Here is a 20,687-nt window from a genome sequence, read left to right as displayed (position 1 = left end):
AGGGAAGCCTCAATTGCCATTTTAACTGAGGGCAAACGTCAAAAAATTTTGATATATAAAAACAGAGATTTGAATTAAAAAGAAGACGGAGCTAAGAAAGAGAGCTGATTCGTGGGGACCTAAGGCAAGTCCGATGGCCTCCAAAAAAGAAAAGGACTGGCAGGCTGCCATTGAAAATTTGTATAAGAAAATAACAGATGGAAATAAAGAGATTCGGGAGATGATACAAAAATTACAGCAAAATTTAATGACGGAAATGAAAGAAGCAATCAAATCGGAAATTATGGAAGTTAAAAAGGAGATGGAGGCAATAAAAACAGATTTACAGAATACCCAACAAAAGGTGCAAGAAACGCAGCAGCTGGTGCAGGATGGGGAGAAAAAAACAGAGGCTATACAAAATGAGACTATGAGTATGGGCGAAAGAATAGTGATGATGGAATGCAAAGCAATGGACAGACAGATTTGTATGAGGGCAGTTCCGGAAAAAAATGGATGGATCTGCCCTTAAACAAGTAGCTGAAATATTGGCAAAATTTTGGGGGCAAACAGAGGAGGAAATGATGACTCATTTGGATATCGTGTATAGAGTCAATTCAAAATATGCAGAACAAAAGAACTTACCAAGAGATATTATTGTCCAATTGACCACAAGGAGAATGAAGGAGGAAATTATTAGAAGACACTTTGAAACTCCACTGGAGGTAGCCGGGACACGGATTCGAATTATGAAAGAACTACCACGTAAAGTACTCCAGGATCGGAAAAAGTACAGAGACTTAACACAAAAGCTAAGGGCAGCGGAAATTAGATATAGATGGGAGCTACTGGAAGGAGTGACCTTTGAATTTCAATCAGGGAGACAAGTGATTAAATCGAAATATGCAATGGATGTCTTTCTGATGGAAAATGGAAAAGACTTTCCTAGCTCATCCAGATTATAACTATGGAGTACAAATTAATTTCATGGAATGTTAATGGACTTAATTCACCCTCTAAACGTAAAGCTGTGTTACATTGGTTAGCTAAACAAAGAAGTAATTTGATTTGTTTACAAGAAACTCATATTAGGGATCAAGATGTTAAATATTTGATTAACAAAAAGCTAGGAAAACAATTTGTTTCGGCAACAAAGCAAAAAAAGAGGGGAATTGTTATATATATAAAAGAAGAACTACAACCTAAATTAATTGTGTCTGATAAAAATGGAAGATACCTGGCTGTGGAATGTTTATGTAATGCAAAGAAAACTATGGTACTTGGACTATATGCGCCAAATGGCTCCAAAGATATATTTTTCAAGGATTTACGAGAACAAATGGAGCAGTGGACTTATGACCAGGTAATTATAGCTGGAGACTTTAACAGAGTGGTAGATTTGCAATTGGATAAAAGTCTATCAACAAGTAAAGTAAGGACGGGGAAATTACCAAAGTCTTTTTTTGAAATTCAGGAACAAGAAAATTTAGAAGATGTTTGGAGAAAATATAATCCAAATTGAAGCAGTATACTTTTTTTTCATCTAGTCACCAATCTTTTTCGAGAATAGATATGATCTGGGCGTCTAAAGAACTGGTAGTGTTTACAAAAGAGACTGATATATTACCAAAAGTTAGTTCGGATCATAATCCAGTGATGTGGAGATTTGGAATGAAACACAAGAAACGGAGATGGAGAATTAATGAGGATCTTTTGAGTGACCCAGAATGTGTTGATGTGTTGAGAAAAGAAACGAAGTTTTTTATTCAGTCTAACGTGGATAAAGAGGTGCCAACGCACATGGTCTGGGACACATACAAAGCCGTAATTAGAGGTGTTTTGATGGACTTAAATGGTAGAGAGAGGAGGAAAAATGAAGTGAAATTAAAAGAGATACAGGAAAAAATTATTCAAGTTGAACAGCAATTGAAAAAGAGACCAGGTAAAAAGAAATTGTTGTATGAAATAAAGTTACTGCAAGAACAGATTAGAGCCATGGAAAATAAAGAATTGGAGTGGGAGTTGAAGAAAATGAAGCAAAGAACATTTGAAGGAGCTAATAAACCAGGGAGATATTTGGCGTGGCAATTAAAGAAAAAGAGAGAGAAAAGAGTAATAAGTAAGATTACAGAAGAGGGAAAGAATTATATGATCAAGGATTGATTGAGAGAGCATTCTACAAATATTATGCCAAGTTATATCAGAAAAAAACAGTGGATCATGAAAAGATAAGAGACTACTTTGACAGGATTGATTTACCAAAGGTACCGGAGAAGTTGAAAGGGAAGCTTAGTGCTGAGATATCAATAATGGAAGTGTTACAATCAATACAAGCTACTACAGTTGGTAAAGCTCCGGGACCAGATGGAATTACTGCAAAATTTTACAAAGTGATGGCAGAGGACTTGAAACAACTGATGCAAAAAATGATGAATGGAATATTGGAAGGGGTCGAGATGCCAGATACATGGAATGAGGCTAATATTACATTGATACCGAAGGAGACATTAGACTTAAGTAATGTTAAGAATTATAGACCAATATCTCTAACTAATAATGACTATAAAATATTTGCAAAGATACTAGCGGAAAGACTTAAGACTTGGCTAGTGGAATTTATTGATGAAGATCAAGCCAGCTTTCTACCGGAAAGACAAATAAAAGATAACCTACAAGTGTTGTTGAATGCTATTGAGTATTATGATAAAAATCCAGGGAAGCAGGTTGGTTTCTTCTTTGTGGATGCGGAGAAAGCGTTTGACAATTTTAACTGGGATTGTATGTTTGCAACAATGGAGAAGATGCAGTTGGGAGAGAAATTTATACAAGCAATAAAGGCAATATATAAAAACCAATCTGCAAATATAATTGTTAATTTGGATGTAACCAAACAGTTGGAAATAAGAAAAGGAACAAGACAAGGGTGGCCGCTTTCCCCACTTCTGTTTGTAATGGTATTGGAGATTTTACTTAGGCAAATAAGAGAAGACAATTCAATAAGAGGATTGAGGACTAAAGGATTTGAATACAAAGTAAGAGCTTTTGCTGATGACATAATGGTGATAGTGGAAGATCCAATAGAGTGCATGCCAAAATTGATGAAGAAAATGAAGGATTTTGGAGATGTAGCGGGTTTTGTAATTAATAAGGTGAAGTCCAAAATATTGAGCAAAAATATGACTAGACAACAACAAAAGGAGTTGATGGACAAGGTGGAATGTGAAGTAGTGAACAAGGTTAAGTATTTGGGAGTGGAAGTGACAGTGAAGAATATTGACTTATATAAGAATAACTATGACAAGTTATGGCAACAAATAGATAAAGATATGATTAGATGGAATAAAATGAACTTGTCATGGTTAGGTCGTATTGCAGTAATTAAGATGAATGTTCTTCCAAGAATGATGTTTCTACTACAGACAATACCTATTGTTAAAGACAGTAAACAATTTGAGAAGTGGCAGAGAACGATGCTAAACTTTGTTTGGGCTGGAAAGAAACCCAGAGTTAAAATGAAAGTACTTTATGATGCAAAAGATAGAGGAGGATTACAATTACCAAATTTTAAATTATACCATGAAGCGATATGTCTGGACTGGATTAAGGAATGAATGACATTGAAGAATTTGAAGTTGCTAGCACTGGAAGGATATAATAAACTATTTGGATGGCATGCATATCTATGGCATGATAAAGTAAAAGCAGACTCTATGTTTTTACATCATTATGTAAGAAGAAGCTTGTTTGCTGTATGGACTAAATACAAGAAATATATAGAAGAGACTATACCAATGTGGATTAGCCCTGCGGAAGTAGTAAATCCAAGAACAGAATATGCAGGGGAAGACTGGTTGACATATAAAGAAATTCTTGAGATACAACAGAATAATTATATGTTTAAAGGTAATGAAGAATTGCCATTCCAATATGGATGGTTTCAATACATGCAGATGAAAGACCTATATGAGAAAGACAAAAGGAAAAATGGTTTTAGATTACAAAATTCTGAGATTGAGAATTGTTTGCTTCAGGGGGGAAGAAATTAATTTCTAAAATATATAAGATATTACTGAAATGGTTTACAGAGGAGGAAGTTGTTAAAGTTCAGATGGTCAAATGGGCAATAAACTGTAATAAGGAAATTCCAATGGAAGCTTGGGAAAAGGTATGGAAAAATGTAATTAAGATTTCAGCATGTACCACTGTGCGTGAACATGTATATAAAATGCTGTATAGATGGTATTTAACACCGAAGAAGTTGGTCAATGGTAATAGCCAGATGTCTGATAAATGTTGGAAATGTAAACAGCATGAAGGTTCATTCTATCATATGTGTTGGACTTGTGATAAGGCTAAGCAGTTCTGGGGGGATATAGTTAAAGTTATGTCAGATATTTTACAAAGGAATATAAATAAAACCCCGGAATTGCTGTTATTATGTATGAACCTAGAAGATTTTGATAGAATGGACAGAGTTATGGTGTTTTATATGATTACGGCGGCCAGAATGTGTTATGCACAGATGTGGAAGACTCAAGAGATACCATCTATGGAAGATTGGATTCTGAAAGTCTTGAATATGGCAGAAATGGACAAATTAACAAGGAAACTGAAAGAACAAGAAGAATTGGACTATACATTAAGCTGGGAAAAATTTAAGAAAAATGTAGAGAAAAAGTGGGACATGAAGGGGAAATTGTGGTCTTTGAAGAAGTAGGGGAGATAGAAACTTACTTAAGGTTAAAAAGGGGTATATTTTATTGTATTTTATTGGATTAGTACAGTATATTCACAGGGGAGTATAATTTTAATTGGTATGTAAGGAATAGTATGTTACATATATATATGTAGTTTTTTTCTTTTAGTTAGTATATGTACCTATTATTACTTATATAATTTTTATATTCTTAACTAAGATAAGCAATATAGTTAGTGTAGATTGTTAAGATAATTAAAGAGATTTGATAGGTATAATATAGATATATATTACATTATTACATTATTATTATAGACTTCAAGAATTTATATGATATACTTTTTAGATTAAGTTGGGTATGGAAAACTGCTGGGAGTCACCAGAAAAGGGAGGGGGGAAAGGATGAGGAAAATGCAATGGGATGAATAATGATAATGATTTTTATGTGTATGTTTGTAAACCCATCCAATAAAAAATTCTTTAAAAATAAATAAACAAATAAATAAATAAATTTAGTTCACCTTTTCTCTATTTGTATCTATATATTAATCTATTAGAACAATTATTTAAATAATAATTTATTATAAGAGTATCAGTATTATGTTCAAAATAATTAAGAAATTGCCTGGGTTGTAGATCTTTTTATGTAGATTAGCATAAATACTGTAGAATTTTAAAGAGAAGAGCAATATTACGATCAGAATACCATCTTCTATGTTTAAAATATTAGCTAGTCAGTTTGCCAAAAAGAAAGGTAAGTCCTCTGAAGCAGTCAGATACTCCTCAAACCCCCTAAATTTCAGGTTTGATTGTATTGTTTGGAGATCCAAGTACAATATTTTGTCTTGCATTTGCCTCTTATCCCTTTGAAGTTCCCTGACATCTTCCTTTCTAAGGCATAGTCTGTTTTCTGTATGGTCTTGTTTATGCTTATTTTAAGATCAACAAATGGATCTGTGTTTTTTTTCAAGAATGTTTTGCTCCATGGAAGCCAATAGAGCTGCTAGAACAGGATCAAGGGAGGAAGTCAGTGGCAAGCCCACCCAGCTTCCCTCAGAAGCCTTTTTAAGTGTGTCTTTTCTGTTCTCTGTTTGAACTGCTGGCTTCTGAGGCTGAGGAAAAAATCCTGTAGGTCCCTGACTTCTTTTAAGTTTGTTGTTTTGCTGTCCATATCTCCCCCCCCCACCCCATATACTGATAGTTTTGCATCAATTTTGAATGTTATGATGATTTTATTTGTGGTTTTGGGGTCAGGGAGAGACAGAGCTCACTTTTAAGTGTCTATCTTGTATGGCATCGATGCCATGCTCCCTGCCCTGATAATCTCTTGATTGACCTCCTGTAACTTTATATGTGGGACTTCTGTGAAGGCATCTCGGGAACTTCAACATGGCTGCATAATGGCAAAGACCATCTATGCAATACCTCTATTAGGATGAATCCAATAACCCATAATGGTCTGCAATCTTTCCAGTTCCCCAGATCTCATCTGGCTAGATGTTACAAAATAAGAAAGAGAAGCATATATTTTAGGTCATCATGATCATGTCTGCATATTGTGGAACTTTAGGCAGGCAAAAAAAGTCCAGGTTTCAGATTGCTGCTTGTCAGGGGCCATAAAAGCAAGAGGCAGCTCAACAAACTCCATAGCAACAATCCCCCACATGGCAGCTCCTCATGGCAGCCAGACTGGTGATACCAGGAGAAAATGGCACCAGTCTTATACTCCAATATGTTTCCAGGTTAGCAGAGTTCATTACGGCCAGACCAGGATATCTGCGGGGGGATTGCCATATTCCAGTTTCCCAAATCTAATCTATAAATTATACTCAGTGTCTACTAATTCTGCAGACTAACAACATTATTACACAGTCAATGAGCATTAGTGCTGTCAGACACCAGTGTGAAAATCCTTAGACTATGTGCTGTGCTGCTGCAATTGCTGATAATCTTGTAACTGGGCTCCTGTAAAACATTTTTAAAATGTATTGAGATATTTATGTCTAATTTTTCTCCTGAATGGAAATGCAGTCTGGCATAAAACCTCATTCATTTCATAGCCTCTTCATCCTAACAACTAGACTTGCCAACCTCCAGGTGGTGCCTGGAGAGCTCCTGGAATTAAAACACATCTTCATATTACAGACAAAATGGTAGCTTCAGACTGTGAACTCTGGCATTAAACCTGACTGAGGTGCCTCTCCTCCCTCCACCCTCTCCATGCTCCAACCCCTAAATCTTCAGAAATTTCCTAACTTTGACAACCCTAAGTACCTCCCTGTAGTGTAGGTTAGACTGAATGATTGGCCCAAGGTCACCCAGTTAACTTCAGTGGCAGAGTGGGGATATAAAACTAGTGTTTCTCAGATCCTAGTCTGGCACTCTAACTGCTAAAGCACACTGACTTGCATATTATATTTGGGGCTGTCTGGAACATTCATTCATTCACAATATTATGACACCAATCCTAATAGTAAGGTGTTAGTTCATAGTTTTAACAACTAATTCTGTCCTTGTCCTGGGTACCAGCAGGATGGTTGCCATATTCCTCTTTGAAATCTAAGTTAAGAAATTTGTATTTTATTCATAGTGTTTGTTCATTTTGAAAATCAGAGATTCTTGTATTTTATACCAGCTTTGAATTGTAAACTGGGGAGAACCGCTCTTGGGGGACAACAATGCTCAGCTTGTAGGGCTGTTGCACAATGTTAGCTTGCCTCCAGTAACATAAAACCCCCACATACCTGAGGACAGGCCTGGGAAAAACAACTAAAAAAATGTTGATAATTTGAGTGTTTATTTTCTTCCCAGAAATCAGGTTAGTGAATGGCCCCAATCGCTGTTCTGGAAGAGTTGAGATACTCCATGAGAAACGATGGGGAACTATCTGTGATGATAACTGGGACCTTGAAGATGCCAACGTTGTGTGCCGCCATCTTGGCTGTGGAACTGCTTTATTAGCCCTACACAGTGCTCGTTTTGGAAATGGATCAGGTCCTATATGGCTAGATAACATTAACTGCAAAGGGTCAGAAAACAGCATAAGCCATTGCCCTGCAAGGGGGTGGGGAGAGCATGACTGTTCCCACTATGAAGATGCTGGTATAGAATGTAGAGGTAAGATATATTTATATAAAGTCAAAGCTGGATCAAAGTGTCTGCTTCATTTTATTCTGTTATTTCAAATTGCTGGTTTATGCCACAGAATTATAAAAGAATACACAGTCAGAAAGTCACCTTGCTCAACTATGTACTGAAAAGCTGCATGTGTTTATCTTTGCATTACTTCCAGCCTGTGTTTCTCCCAAGGCTCATTCATCCACACAAACACATAAAAACATAAAAGATCAGCCAGGAGATTCAGACTGAGAGTGAGTCAAGTGCGCTGCAATCTATTACCTGCGGAACAAAGCAACTGAATCACAAACAGCCATTTTCCTTATTTTAAAAGAAAGAAGAGCAAGTGTTTTGTCCAAGCATTGTATGTAACTGATCCAAATATCTGATGTTTTGATTTCTAATATAATTCTCTGCCTTGGTTTGTGAATGTTCAAGGATGTTACTCCAAATACTAAAAGAGATTGGTGTGTATTTCTGCATGTGAGGCCAAAAGAAAACTTGGTAGGTTTATGCTGTGCCTGTGCTGCTAAAGATGATGTTTTCTATCTCATCAGCTATCCAGCTCATGAATGGCTCAGATCGCTGTTCGGGGAGGGTCGAAGTGTATCACAACGAGCAGTGGGGAACCGTTTGTGATGATGGCTGGGATATACAAGATGCCCAAGTCGTGTGCCGAGAACTGAAGTGTGGAGATGCCTTATCAGCATTCGGTGGAGCACACTATGGCCCAGGATCGGGAACCATCTGGCTGGACAGAGTTGACTGCACAGGAAATGAAACAGCCCTTGGGGAATGCCTAAAAAGTCCCTGGGGAGAGCACACTTGTGACCACAGGAGGGACGCAAGTGTAGAGTGCTCAGGTAATTTTCTATGGGTTGATTTAAAAAGGGAACTAGTTGTAGAGTCAAGCTTGCACAGTTCGTGGGATCACGACTGGATCTATGGGCGAAGCTACACGTGACGAATGACACTTGAACGGCAAGTGTATTTCTCCCTGTTCACTTGCACTCCACTCAATCCACTTGCCATTCAAGTGTCATTCGTCACTTGTAGCTTGGCCCAATGTTTCATACTGTAAGTATGACTAACCCAGAAAATTTTCTGAAGGAAGTAGATTGTTACACAAAGATAATGGCAGGAGTAATGGTCAAACACTTAGAAAAGCAATGCTCACATTTAAACAAAAACATTGTATTTATTACCTTCCGTGATCCACTTTTAGCCTGCTTTTGGAGAGAGCAGAATATAAATTGAATTAAATAAAGAAGCCATATATCTTCACTTATTAGGATAAGCCAAACTGGCACAAAACTTTGTGCAAGCTTTCAAGTGTTCTAGAACTCTTCATCAGGTTGGATGTTTTCAAAGGGGAGAGGGTAGAAAAAAATGACTCCTCCATTTTCCCACTGCTCCCAGTCTTTAAGAAACCTATGTGTTCTGCCTGGTATAACAGAGATATTTGAAGAATTGCTGGGTTTGGGATATTCAGTGAGATGTCTCCATATTGTACTTCTTCATCTAAGAAGACCGGGGTACATCCAATACCAACACCATTTTAAATGTACACATTTCCCAAAGGAAGCTTGCAAGACAAAATACCACAGCATAATTTTTATCTCACCCTCCTTTAATTCAGCGTAGAGAACATGAAAATTTGTACATTTTTTGTGCAATTTTGGTTGGGCCTATGAAAAGTTCTTCTTATGTCAACACTTTAGGGTAGATCAGTGTGAGGTAGAGAAATGATAACTTACCTAAATAGTCTTTGCAATTATACTTTTTAGCTTGCCCTGGACAGGGGGTTATGCAAAGGCAATCAGCCTCCCCCCCCCCACCCTTGGATTTTCAAGCTTTGGACACAGGAATCTATTCTGGGTTTTGGCCAGCTGCATGCTTTACTTCTGCATTGTCTCTACTGTAGCCAGCTACCCATTTCAGTAATCTCAGTTGAATGGTTCACCTCCCTAAAACTGCAAAAGAAAACAGATGATCAGTTGTGGTGATGACTGAACTGATTGTTTCTTATTCTAGACCCAAGGGAGATCAGATTGGTGAATGGTTCGAACACGTGCTCTGGAAGAGTTGAAGTGCTCCACAATGACCAGTGGGGGACTGTGTGTGATAAAAACTGGAATATCAACAGTGCCCAAGTTGTATGCAGAGAATTTGGCTGTGGAAAAGCAGTATCAGCCCCCAAAGGAGCTCATTTTGGAAGAGGAAGTGGGCGCATCTGGCTGGACAATGTGAAATGTGATGGGACAGAATCTGCCCTGAAGGACTGCCAGAAAAACCCTTCGAGATATCCTAACTGTCAACACCAAGAAGATGCTGGTGTGGTGTGTTCAGGTAAGTAGTAGGCAGGTACTAAAGACTAGCAAATTCTAGTCATGGAAACTGACTGCTTAATGCATTCATGTAAACAAATGCTACCATTTGCACTTGTTTGATTAATCAGTATTTTTACACATTCTGGATGTAGGTTTAGGAATCAGTTAAAAAAATTATAAGCACTCCTTCAGTTTTTTCACCTATTTAGAATAATAGAATCATAGAGTTGGAAGGTGCCTTATAGACTATCTATTCCAACCCCATCCCCAATGCAGGAACAACCTTAAGTATCCCAGACTAGTATTTGTCCAACCATTCCTTGAAGACTGCCAGTGAAGGGGAACCCACCACATCCCTAGGCAGTGAATCCCACTGCTGGGTTACTCTTCATGTGAAGATGTTTTCCTAATATGCAGCTAATATAGTCCCTCCTGTAGTTTTAAACTCGTTATTGTAAGTCCTATCCTTTGTTGCCAACAGAAACAGCTCCTTCCACTCCCCTGAGTGATAGCCTTTCAATTACTTGTTGAAACTAATCATGTCTCCCTTCAACCAGCTCTTCTCTAAAAGGAACATTCCCAAGTCCCTCAATCTTTCCTCTTAGGGCTTGGTCTCCAGGCCCCTGATCACTCTAGTTTCTTCCCTCTCACCCATTCAAATTTGTTCACATCCTTTTTTAAAATGAGGCATCCAAAACTGCACACATTACTACTCCAGGTGGGGCCCGACCAATGCAGTATATAGCGGGACTATGACATCCTGCAATCTGGATCCTGTCTTTGCTCATACACCCCAAGATTAAATTCTCTTTTTTTGCTGTTGTATCGTATTGACTACTCATAATTAGCTTTTCATCCATAAGTATCCCAAGATCTTCTTTATACACACTGCCCCCCAGAAGTGTACCCCCATCCAGTATGTGTGCTTTGCATGTTTGTTACCCAGGTGGAACATGCAGCACTTATTTATGTTAAATCTCATCTTATTCATTGAATTTTCCCCCCTGTCTTCAAGGGTGTTTGCTGCTCCTCCTGGTTTGTTGTCATCTGCAAATTTAATGAGGAATCCCTTCATACCTTTGTTCAGATCATTAATAAAAATATAGAAAAACACAAGGCCCAGAGCCAAGTTCTATGGCACTCCACTGAACACTTCCCTCCAATCAGATATGATGCCATTGACAATGACTCTTTGGGTGCAGTTATCCAGCCAATTATCTTATCCATCTAACCTTCCTGGAGTCCAGTTCACAGTCCTACAATTTACCCATCAGAATTTCATGAGGATTTAGATACTCAGTGGCATTGCTTGTTAAAATGTTCTTGATATTGGGCCAAGCTACACATGACGAATGACACTTGAACGACAAGTGTATTTCTCCCTGTTCACTTGCCCTCCACTCAATCCACTTGCCGTTCAAGTGTCATTCGTCATGTGTAGCTTGGCCCATTGACTATACAACTTTCACACTACGTAATTTGCCTTATATCCCAATGAAAAGATGGACGATAAATGACATAAGTAAATAATGACTCAGGGCCAAGCTACACATGACAAATGACACTTGAACAGCAAGTGTATTTCTCCCTGTTCACTTGCTCTCCACTCAATCCACTTGCCGTTCAAGTGTCATTCGTCATGTGTAGCTTGGCCCATAGATAAATATAAATCAGAGGCCAGATGGGAAGCCTTCTGTTGGGCCCCAAGACACCCGCAGTTTAACATGAGGGGGGGGAATTATTTCCTTCCACTGCAACTAAAAGCCAAGCTACAAGTGACGTCTTACACAGGTTGGACACTTGTCAGCTTCTCTCAAGTTTTGATGGGAAATATAGGCATCTTGGGGCCAAGCTACACATGACGAATGACACTTGAACGGCAAGTGTATTTCTCCCTGTTCACTTGCCCTCCACTCAATCCACTTGCCGTTCAAGTGTCATTCGTCATGTGTAGCTTGGCCCTTGGTCTTGCAGCTTTAATGGAGAGCCAAGTTGTAAAACCAGGATGCCTACATTTCCCACCAAAACTTGAGGGAAGCTGACAAGTGTCCAACCTGCGTAAGACATCACTTCTAGCTTGGCTCTAAAAGGGCACTGACCAGGATTCCCTTACATATTTAGAAACATGCCCACCTTACCAGATTGTAGTACAACTGGTCCTCTATCTGTGCTACAGAGTTTCACATTCACTGAATTCATCACCACACTCAGACCTTTCTGTTGTGGTTGTATTCATGAATGCTTTTGTGTTGAAATAGCTATCCTATCCTCCTGATTCTGGGTGCAGATATCAGCCACTCCAGGGACCAGACATGTTGGATGTACTCTCCTTTTGTTTTGTGAGAACAAAAGCTTTAACTTCCCCTGGGCCTAAGCTTTTCAATCTCTGAGTTCGTACTAGGGTGTTCTCATGTCCAAGTCATGAATTTTAGACTCAGATCCAGAGGAGTTAGCCATGTTAGTCTGTACTAATAGCAAAATAGAAAAGAGTCCAGTAGCACCTTAAAGACTAACCAATTTTACTGTAGCATAAGCTTTCGAGAACCACAGTTCTCTTCATCAAATTCAGATCAATATTCTAAGCCACAGCGACAGAGAAAGAATCTGCTCCTGCTCTAACATGCCCTTCCCTTGCTCCTGACTCTGAGCTCCTGGAGAAAAACTGGAATGAGGGCATGTTAGAGCAGCAGCAGATTCTTCCACGTTGCTGCGGCTGGAGCTTCACTGACATGGCAGCTTTCTCCAGAGCAGCTCCCTGGGAGCAGGACATCCAGGGAGAAAGTTGCAGCTGCCCGTCCCCAAACGATTGTTGAGAGCAGGCTTGTGACTGGAGGAATGATTTGCAAAAGCTGTTGCGGCAGCCAGTTTTCTCTGGCTCTTCAGGCAGCGATTCTAACACAGAGAGGAAGGACACTGGGACTTCAGTTCCCAGGAAAACTTGCAAAAATGATGAAATGTTGTCCATGTGAAAAAGTCACTTGTAGCTTGGCTCTGAAAGAGAGAGAGAGAGAGAGAGAGAGAGAGAGAGGGAGGGAGAGAGAAAGAGAGACACAGGCTGATTTTCACTACATTTGTTCTGGCACACTTCCTCCTAAAGCATTTGTTCATTCGTTCATTCATTCATTCGTCTTTAATTTGCTTCCTTCATACATGTAATCATTCACTATTTGTAATGGATCCATTTTGTTTAGGACATGTTATACAGATATCTGTTTCCAGTCATGGTCAAAAAGTGTGTAACAGTCTTACTCCACACAATAAATTGTGTAGTGGGTATTTTCTATGTGAGATCAAGAGAATTCTTGAAAGACTTATTCCATGTGTATGTTTAACATTTTCTATCTCATCAGCTATTCGGCTAATAAATGGCTCTAATGACTGCTCAGGAAGGGTCGAACTGTATCACAATGAGAAGTGGGGAACCATTTGTGATGATGGCTGGGATATACACGATGCCCAAGTTGTGTGCCGAGAACTGAAGTGTGGAGATGCCTTATTAGCATTCAGTGGAGCACACTATGGCCCAGGATCAGGAATCATCTGGCTGGACAGAGTTGACTGCACAGGAAATGAAACAGCCCTTGGGGAATGCCTAAAAAGTCCCTGGGGAGAGCATACTTGTGACCACAGAAGGGATGCAAGTGTAGAGTGCTCAGGTAATTTTCTATGAGTTGATTTAAAAAGGGAACTAGTTGTAGAGTCAAGCTTGCACAATTCCTGGGATCAAGATTGGATCTATGTTTCATACTGTAAGTCTGACTAACCCATAACATTTTCTGAAGGAAGTAGATTATTACAGAAACATAATGGCAGGATTGTCAAACACTTAGAAAAGCAATGTTCACATTTAAAACAAAAACATAAGCCATTTAACATCTCTTATTAGGATGGGCCAAACTGGAACAAAACTATGTGCAAGCTTTCAAGTTCCCTAGAACTCTTCATCATGGTTTCAATGGTGATGGGGGGGGGAGCGTCTCTCACATTTTCCCACTTCTTCCAGCCTTTTAGAGACCTCTGTTTCATGCCTGTTGTGACAAAATATCGGAAGAACGGTTGGCTTTTGAATTTTCAGCAAGATGCGTCTATATTTTCCTTCTTAATCTGAGAAGTCCATGAGTATAACCAACACCAGCACCATTTCAAATGTACACGTTTCATGTATGGTGATGGCAAGTTAAAAGACCACAGCATAATTTTTATGTCACCCTCCTCTAGAAAGAAAATTCAGCCTAGAGAACATGAATATTTGTGCAATTTTGTTGATACTATGAACCGTTTTTAATAGCTTCATTTTTGGGTTTTGCTTTGGACAAACAAAGCTACTCACAATTTTTCAGCCTTTACAGAATCATCAGTAGTTGCAAAAAGGATATTGTATATTTAGAGTTGATTCCTTATGCTCCTTTTCAGCAGCCAGCTCCCACAAACTTGCTACACTGAAATGGCCACAACACTTTAGTTCCATACCATGCTACTAGTGGAATGTGAACAAAAAGCTACCAGACACCAGCCAGTAAAAAAACCATTGATGGTTATTTAAGCAAAATCTTCTAGCTGTCAATATTAATTAAAGAAGCATGTACACTTATTGGCTTGGGGGAGGGGCTTTAAATCTTACCTAAAGATTATTTGGAGTTTCTCTTACCACCTTTCAGTGGGTGGAGGCTTATACAAATCCTCCCTCTAGGACTTTTAAGCCATTGACACAGGAATCTAGTCCAGCTGCATGTTTTACTTCTGTATTGCTTTTACTGTGGCCAGCTACTCATTTTAGTAGCCCCATTTGAATGGATTGCCTCACCACAATTGAGAAAGAATAGAGATGAAAAGCCAAGGGAATGACTGAACTGACTGTTCCTTTATCCATTCCAGATGCAAGAGGAATCAGATTGGTGAACGGTTTAAGTGAGTGCTCTGGGAGAGTTGAGGTGAACCACAATTATGAATGGGGGACTGTGTGTGATGATGGCTGGGATATGAATAGTGCCCAAGTCGTGTGCAGAGAACTTGGCTGTGGAAAAGCAGTATCAGCACCATCAGGAGCTCATTTTGGAAGAGGAAGTGGACCCATTTGGTTGGACAATATCAAATGCGATGGAACAGAATCTTCCCTCAAGGACTGCCAGAAAAACCCTTGGGGAGACCATAATTGTGAACACCAAGAAGATGCTGGTGTGCTGTGCTCAAGTAAGTAGTATGCAGGTACTAGAAGGTGATAAACTTTGGTTCTGAAAACTGAACACTTAATGCAGTCATTTAAACAAATCATGCCTTTTGTACCTGTTTGATTAATCAATTTTTTTCTGCATTCTGGATCTTGATTCATGGCTCCATTTTAAATGAAAATAGCTACTCTTTCACTTGTTCCACCTATTTCTATGCGTGCAGGACGGAAATAGTATCATTCATCAAAACACATGCCTAATTTAATCTGTTCGAAGAAGATAAACAATTGACATTCTTAACAACCAACAGCCTGGTCATAACTGCAAGAAATATCAGTCATTCATCAGCACCCTAGAAGTATTTCATTGAAAGGACTAATGGTCAGGGAATGAGGAAAATGGCACCTTAAATATTCCAACTATGTAATTCCACAGGGCCACAAACAAACAAACATCAAACAAACAAAAGTTTCAGGCCAGAAAGTGTAAAGTGAGTACATTCTCAAAACCACAACCTCTGTTCTGTTCAAAGAACCACTATCAAAGTGCAAAAGCACAAGGCCTGCTTGGTAATTAATTTTTAAATTGGGCTGTATTGAATTCAGAATGGGTTACAAGGCCAGCAATATTGGCCTGAACCAGTGACTCAAGTAGGCTTGCCAGCTCTGGGTTCAGAAATGTCTGAAGATTTGGGGGCTGGAGCCTGAAGAGGGCGGGATTTGGGGAGGTGCCTGAGCAGAGATGTTATGCCATACATTTCATCCTGCAAAGCACCAATTTTCTCCACAGGAACTGATCACTGTTTATTTGTAGATAAGAAGTAATTCTGGGAGACCTCCAGTCACTATCTGGAGCTGGCAAATGTAACGATGTACAACATTGGCTCCACCCCATGACTAACTTCCCAAGCCCCTTCCAGGGTTGCACACACAGGAATGCCAAGGGCCAAATTAAATGTGATCATGTCCTAGTGGCAACCACAAGATTGACAGAGATATTTCAATGTCATGTTAAAATGTTATGAGTGTATCGTTGTATCATTGTGGTCTGGACTGCAGTGCAACATTCCCCCCCCCCCCATCCTCCCACACATCTTCTCAAGTGCTGAAACAGCTTCAGTGGGGCATGTGCGTGGTATTTCAGACTTGATAAGCTGCTGAAGAGGGGAAAGAAATGTATCTCATCTCAACCCACTGCAGGTTTGATAAGCATTAGGCCTTCAAAGCCACATACCAGCCAAGAAGGTGTCATGATGTCTAGTTCTGCACAAACGTTGGCAGATTTCTATCCTTAAGTACCTCAGCTACTCATTCTAATTTACTTTTGTGTCTTGGCTCACCCATAGGAATGAGCAGCATAAAAAACATTGACAAGCCATTTCTCCATGTCTTCACTGAAATAAATATGAATCAGAAACCTTCTGGTGGGCCCCAAAACACTCGTAGCTTAACATTTGGGAAAAAGACACCTCTAATTTTTTTCTTTCCACTTCAAATAACAAGGGACCGACCAAAATTACTATGCATATTTAGAAACATGCTCAGCTTAACACTGGATTCATCATCGTACTGAGGGCCAAGGTACGCATGACGAATGACACTTGAACGGCAAGTGGATTTAGTGGAGGGCAAGTGAACAGGGAGAAATACACTTGCTGTTCAAGTGTCATTCGTCATGTGTAGCTTGGCCCTCAGAGAGCCAAGCTAGAAGTACTGCACTTGAATGGGAAGTGAACAGACTCAGGGCCAAATTACAAGTGACGAATGACACTTGAACGGCAAGTGTATTTCTCCCTGTTCACTTGCCCTCTACTCAATCCACTTGCCGTTCAAGTGTTGTCACTTGTAGTTTGGCCCTCACATGTATTCCTCCCTGTTCACTTGCACTCCACTCGATCACATAGGGCCAAGCTACACATGATGAATGACACTTGAACAGCAAGTGGATTGAGTGGAGGGCAAGTGAACAGGGAGAAGTACACTTGCTGTTCAAGTGTCATTCGTCATGTGTAGCTTGGCCCCTAGTGATCAAGTGGAATGCAAGTGAATGGTAAGTGAACAAGGAGGAATACATGAGAGGGCCAAGCTACACATGACGAATGACACTTGAACGGCAAGTGTATTTCTCCCTGTTCACTTGCCCTCCACAAAATCCACTTGCCGTTCAAGTGTCATTCGTCATGTGTAGCTTGGCCCTGAGTCTGTTCACTTGCCATTCAAATGTAATTTGTCACTGTAAAGAAAAAACGTTATGACTTGGAAAGCTCTTTTGAGAACTGGTTTGTAGGCTTCCTTGGCTGGAGTGATTCCCTCCCCACTTTTGGAGAGGCTTTTTGCTTTTTGCTAGCAATAAGTTATGTGTGCCCTGTCCTTGAGTCAAGATAAGCTGTTCTTGCTGGCTAATTGGTAATTAACTTCACACCTGTAGTTTGGGGTCGTGTGCCAAGAGCTCCAGACTTGTAACACATCCCTTTTTGCACTTGTCAGGTGATGTGGTCAGGCTGGGAGTGGGTGTCTCGCTTTGATTCCAGCTTGAACCAATATAAACCAGCTGTTGACCAACACAGAGAAGCTTTGTTGAGTGTCTACCTTATACCTCTGCCCATGCTCTTTTGCTTTGCTCTATTTGATGAGAAGGACTGAAGCTCCATCTTTTGCCTTGCTGTTTTGTGGGACTTTTGCTTGCTATAACTGAGGGCCAGGCTACACATGACGAATGACACTTGAACGGCAAGTGGATTGAGTGGAGGGCAAGTGAACAGGGAGAAATACACTTGCTGTTCAAGTGTCATTCGTCATGTGTAGGTTGGCCCTGAGAAACCAACTTGCTTTGCCTCCTAAGAATGTAATGTGGTATGTAGAGCTTACTGCTGTAGGTTTTTGTTTGTTTGTGCTCACTTTGTGTCTCATGTATGATAGCCCTGCACCTGGAATTAATAAAACTTTCTATTTTTATCTTGTGCGGATTATTAAGACTCTAAAGCCACACTGCTATAAAACCTTTGCTGAACTCACCCTGTGTGTGCTTGAGATCCACCTACCAAACAACTAATCTTTGGCTGTGAACTCTGCCTGCAAGCTTACCCTTGCAAGGTAGACTTCGCTTTGGCTAAATTCCCTAATAGGCTCTGGAGCTTTGCTCCCTAAATCCTTAGCCTAGGGATAGACTGGGGAGCTGGTGGCAGCTTATCTGGTTTGTTATTTGCAACAGGACCTTCCAGGCAGCCTGTGTCCCTTCCCCTTAGCTGGGCTGGGCCCCAGGGGTTTGGAACTCCTTGACAGTCACTTCTAGCTTGGCTCAGAGCTTCATGTAGTGGTGGTAGTCATAAATGATCTACATTTCAGCAAATCAGCCTTGGCCACACAATTGACAAACTCATGCAACATTACTGGACTTCCACCCTAACAAAGCCACTGAGATGTGCACATGAGGGGCACAACATTTTGGGGGCAAGATTGACTTCAGAATCCAGAATCCAGAATCCAGAGACCTGGACAAGTTACTATTGGTGGAAAGTACAAGCATACCATTTCTAATAAAAAATCTCCTAGATGTATTCTGTACATGAGATGGACCAGAGAACAACTTTGTCTAGGTCGCTTGATAACTTGCTTGTTGCTGGATAAGCCCGTGATGGGGGTAGGGAAATGAGTTTAATCCTTGTAATGCTTTTTTAGCTGGCCAGTGGTTGAAATGGTATGAGATAAATTAAATTTCACATATTATTTCAATTTTCTAAGCATGTTATTGAAAGATTTTAACTTTTAAAAAATAATGCTAGCATCCCTCACCTTTCTTATTCTGCACCCAGAGCACTGAATATGGAATGGGAAGTGTGAGAATTCTGGAAAGGCATAAGTATATAGAGTATGCATTTGTGAATCCTTTTACTCTTATCCGGGCAAGGAAAACATCAGGCTAGTGAGCTCTGGGATTCCCATTCACATCTGTACCGTGACATTTCTGGCCTCTTTGAATATTATTAGCTACAGCAGATAATGAAACCTCTGAGTAGTCAAGTCAAGTCAAGTTTATTATTACAGTCTGTGATCAGTACATATAAAACCATTTGCAAATCAGTTTAAAAACAGTTGAGACTGGATACAGGAGAAGAACAATGAATAAATATAAGAGTAGAAAAATAAGATCATCATAAATTAATTGTTTAAAAGGTTAAAATACATTCAAACCTCTGAGTATATTTTTGAAATAGAAAGATAGAGAAAATGAGACATAGGCTGGATTTTTTTTACATTTGTTCTGACACAAATTCTTCTTAAAGTACTAATGCATTAATTCACATGTATAATTTACTCATTTCATGTGCTGGATCATTCACTATTTGTAACTGATCCATTCAGTTTAGGATTTGTGGTGCAGACAGTTGTTTCCAGTCTTGGTCAAAAAGTGCGTAACAGTGTTACTCCACACAATAAATTGTGTAGTGTATGTCTTTCTATGTGAGATCAAGAGAATTCTTGAAAGACTTATTCCATGTGTATGTTTAACTTTTTCTGTTTTATCAGCTATCCGGCTAATAAATGGCTCTAATGACTGCTCAGGAAGGGTGGAAGTGTATCACAACGAGCAGTGGGGAACCATTTGTGATAATGGCTGGGATATACAAGATGCCCAAGTTGTGTGCCGAGAACTGAAGTGTGGAGATGCCTTAGCAGCATTCGGTGGAGCAAACTATGGCCAAGGGTCAGGAACCATCTGGCTGGACAGAATTGACTGCAAAGGAAATGAAATGGCACTTGGAAAATGCCCCAAAAGTCGTTGGGGAGAGCATAGTTGTGACCACAGGAGGGATGCAAGTGTGGAGTGCTCAGGTAATTTATATGGCTTCATTTAATGAGAGAGCTAGTTGTTGGTCGTGCTTGCACAGTCCCTGGGATCAAGACCAGATCCATATTTCTTACAGGATGTCTGACATCCATGGAAAATTTTCTGGATAAATTGGAGCTGTAAATCTTCTGAAAGAAGGAGAATTTACACAACAATAATGGCAAGAATACTTGTCCAATACTGTGGGCCAAGCTACACATGACGAATGACACTTGAACGGCAAGTGGATTGAGTGGAGGGCAAGTGAACAGGGAGAAATACACTTGCCATTCAAGTGTCATTCGTCATGTGTAGCTTGGCCCTAAGAAAAACAGTGCTGTCCTTGGTTGTTGTGGGTTTTCCTGGCTGTATTGCCGTGGTCTTGGCATTGTAGTTCCTGATGTTTCACCAGCAGCTGTGGCTGGCATCTTCAGAGGTGAAGCACCAAAAGACAGAGATCTCTCAGGGCCAAGCTACACATGACGAATGACACTTGAACGGCAAGTGTATTTCTCCCTGTTCACTTGCCCTCCACTCAATCCACTTGCCGTTCAAGTGTCATTCGTCACT

General features: G+C 39.8%; 1 protein-coding gene across 1 annotated transcript in view; it reads left to right on the top strand.

Annotated features, from left to right (window-relative positions):
• LOC129338555 (uncharacterized) overlaps positions 1 to 20,687 on the top strand; it is a 177,061-nt gene that overhangs the window by 92,230 nt on the left and 64,144 nt on the right. Inside the window, exons 22-27 of the mRNA XM_054992877.1 lie at positions 7,487 to 7,792; positions 8,350 to 8,655; positions 9,827 to 10,141; positions 13,473 to 13,778; positions 14,998 to 15,312; positions 19,817 to 20,122. Coding sequence (XP_054848852.1) covers positions 7,487 to 7,792; positions 8,350 to 8,655; positions 9,827 to 10,141; positions 13,473 to 13,778; positions 14,998 to 15,312; positions 19,817 to 20,122 — 1,854 coding nt within the window. The remainder of the gene's footprint in view (positions 1 to 7,486; positions 7,793 to 8,349; positions 8,656 to 9,826; positions 10,142 to 13,472; positions 13,779 to 14,997; positions 15,313 to 19,816; positions 20,123 to 20,687) is intronic.

The sequence above is a fragment of the Eublepharis macularius genome, chromosome 12 (assembly GCF_028583425.1).
Source record: "Eublepharis macularius isolate TG4126 chromosome 12, MPM_Emac_v1.0, whole genome shotgun sequence".
Classification (NCBI taxonomy): domain Eukaryota; kingdom Metazoa; phylum Chordata; class Lepidosauria; order Squamata; family Eublepharidae; genus Eublepharis; species Eublepharis macularius.
Note: the sequence above shows the minus strand (reverse complement) of the source record. Positions and strands in the feature narration are given on the sequence as shown.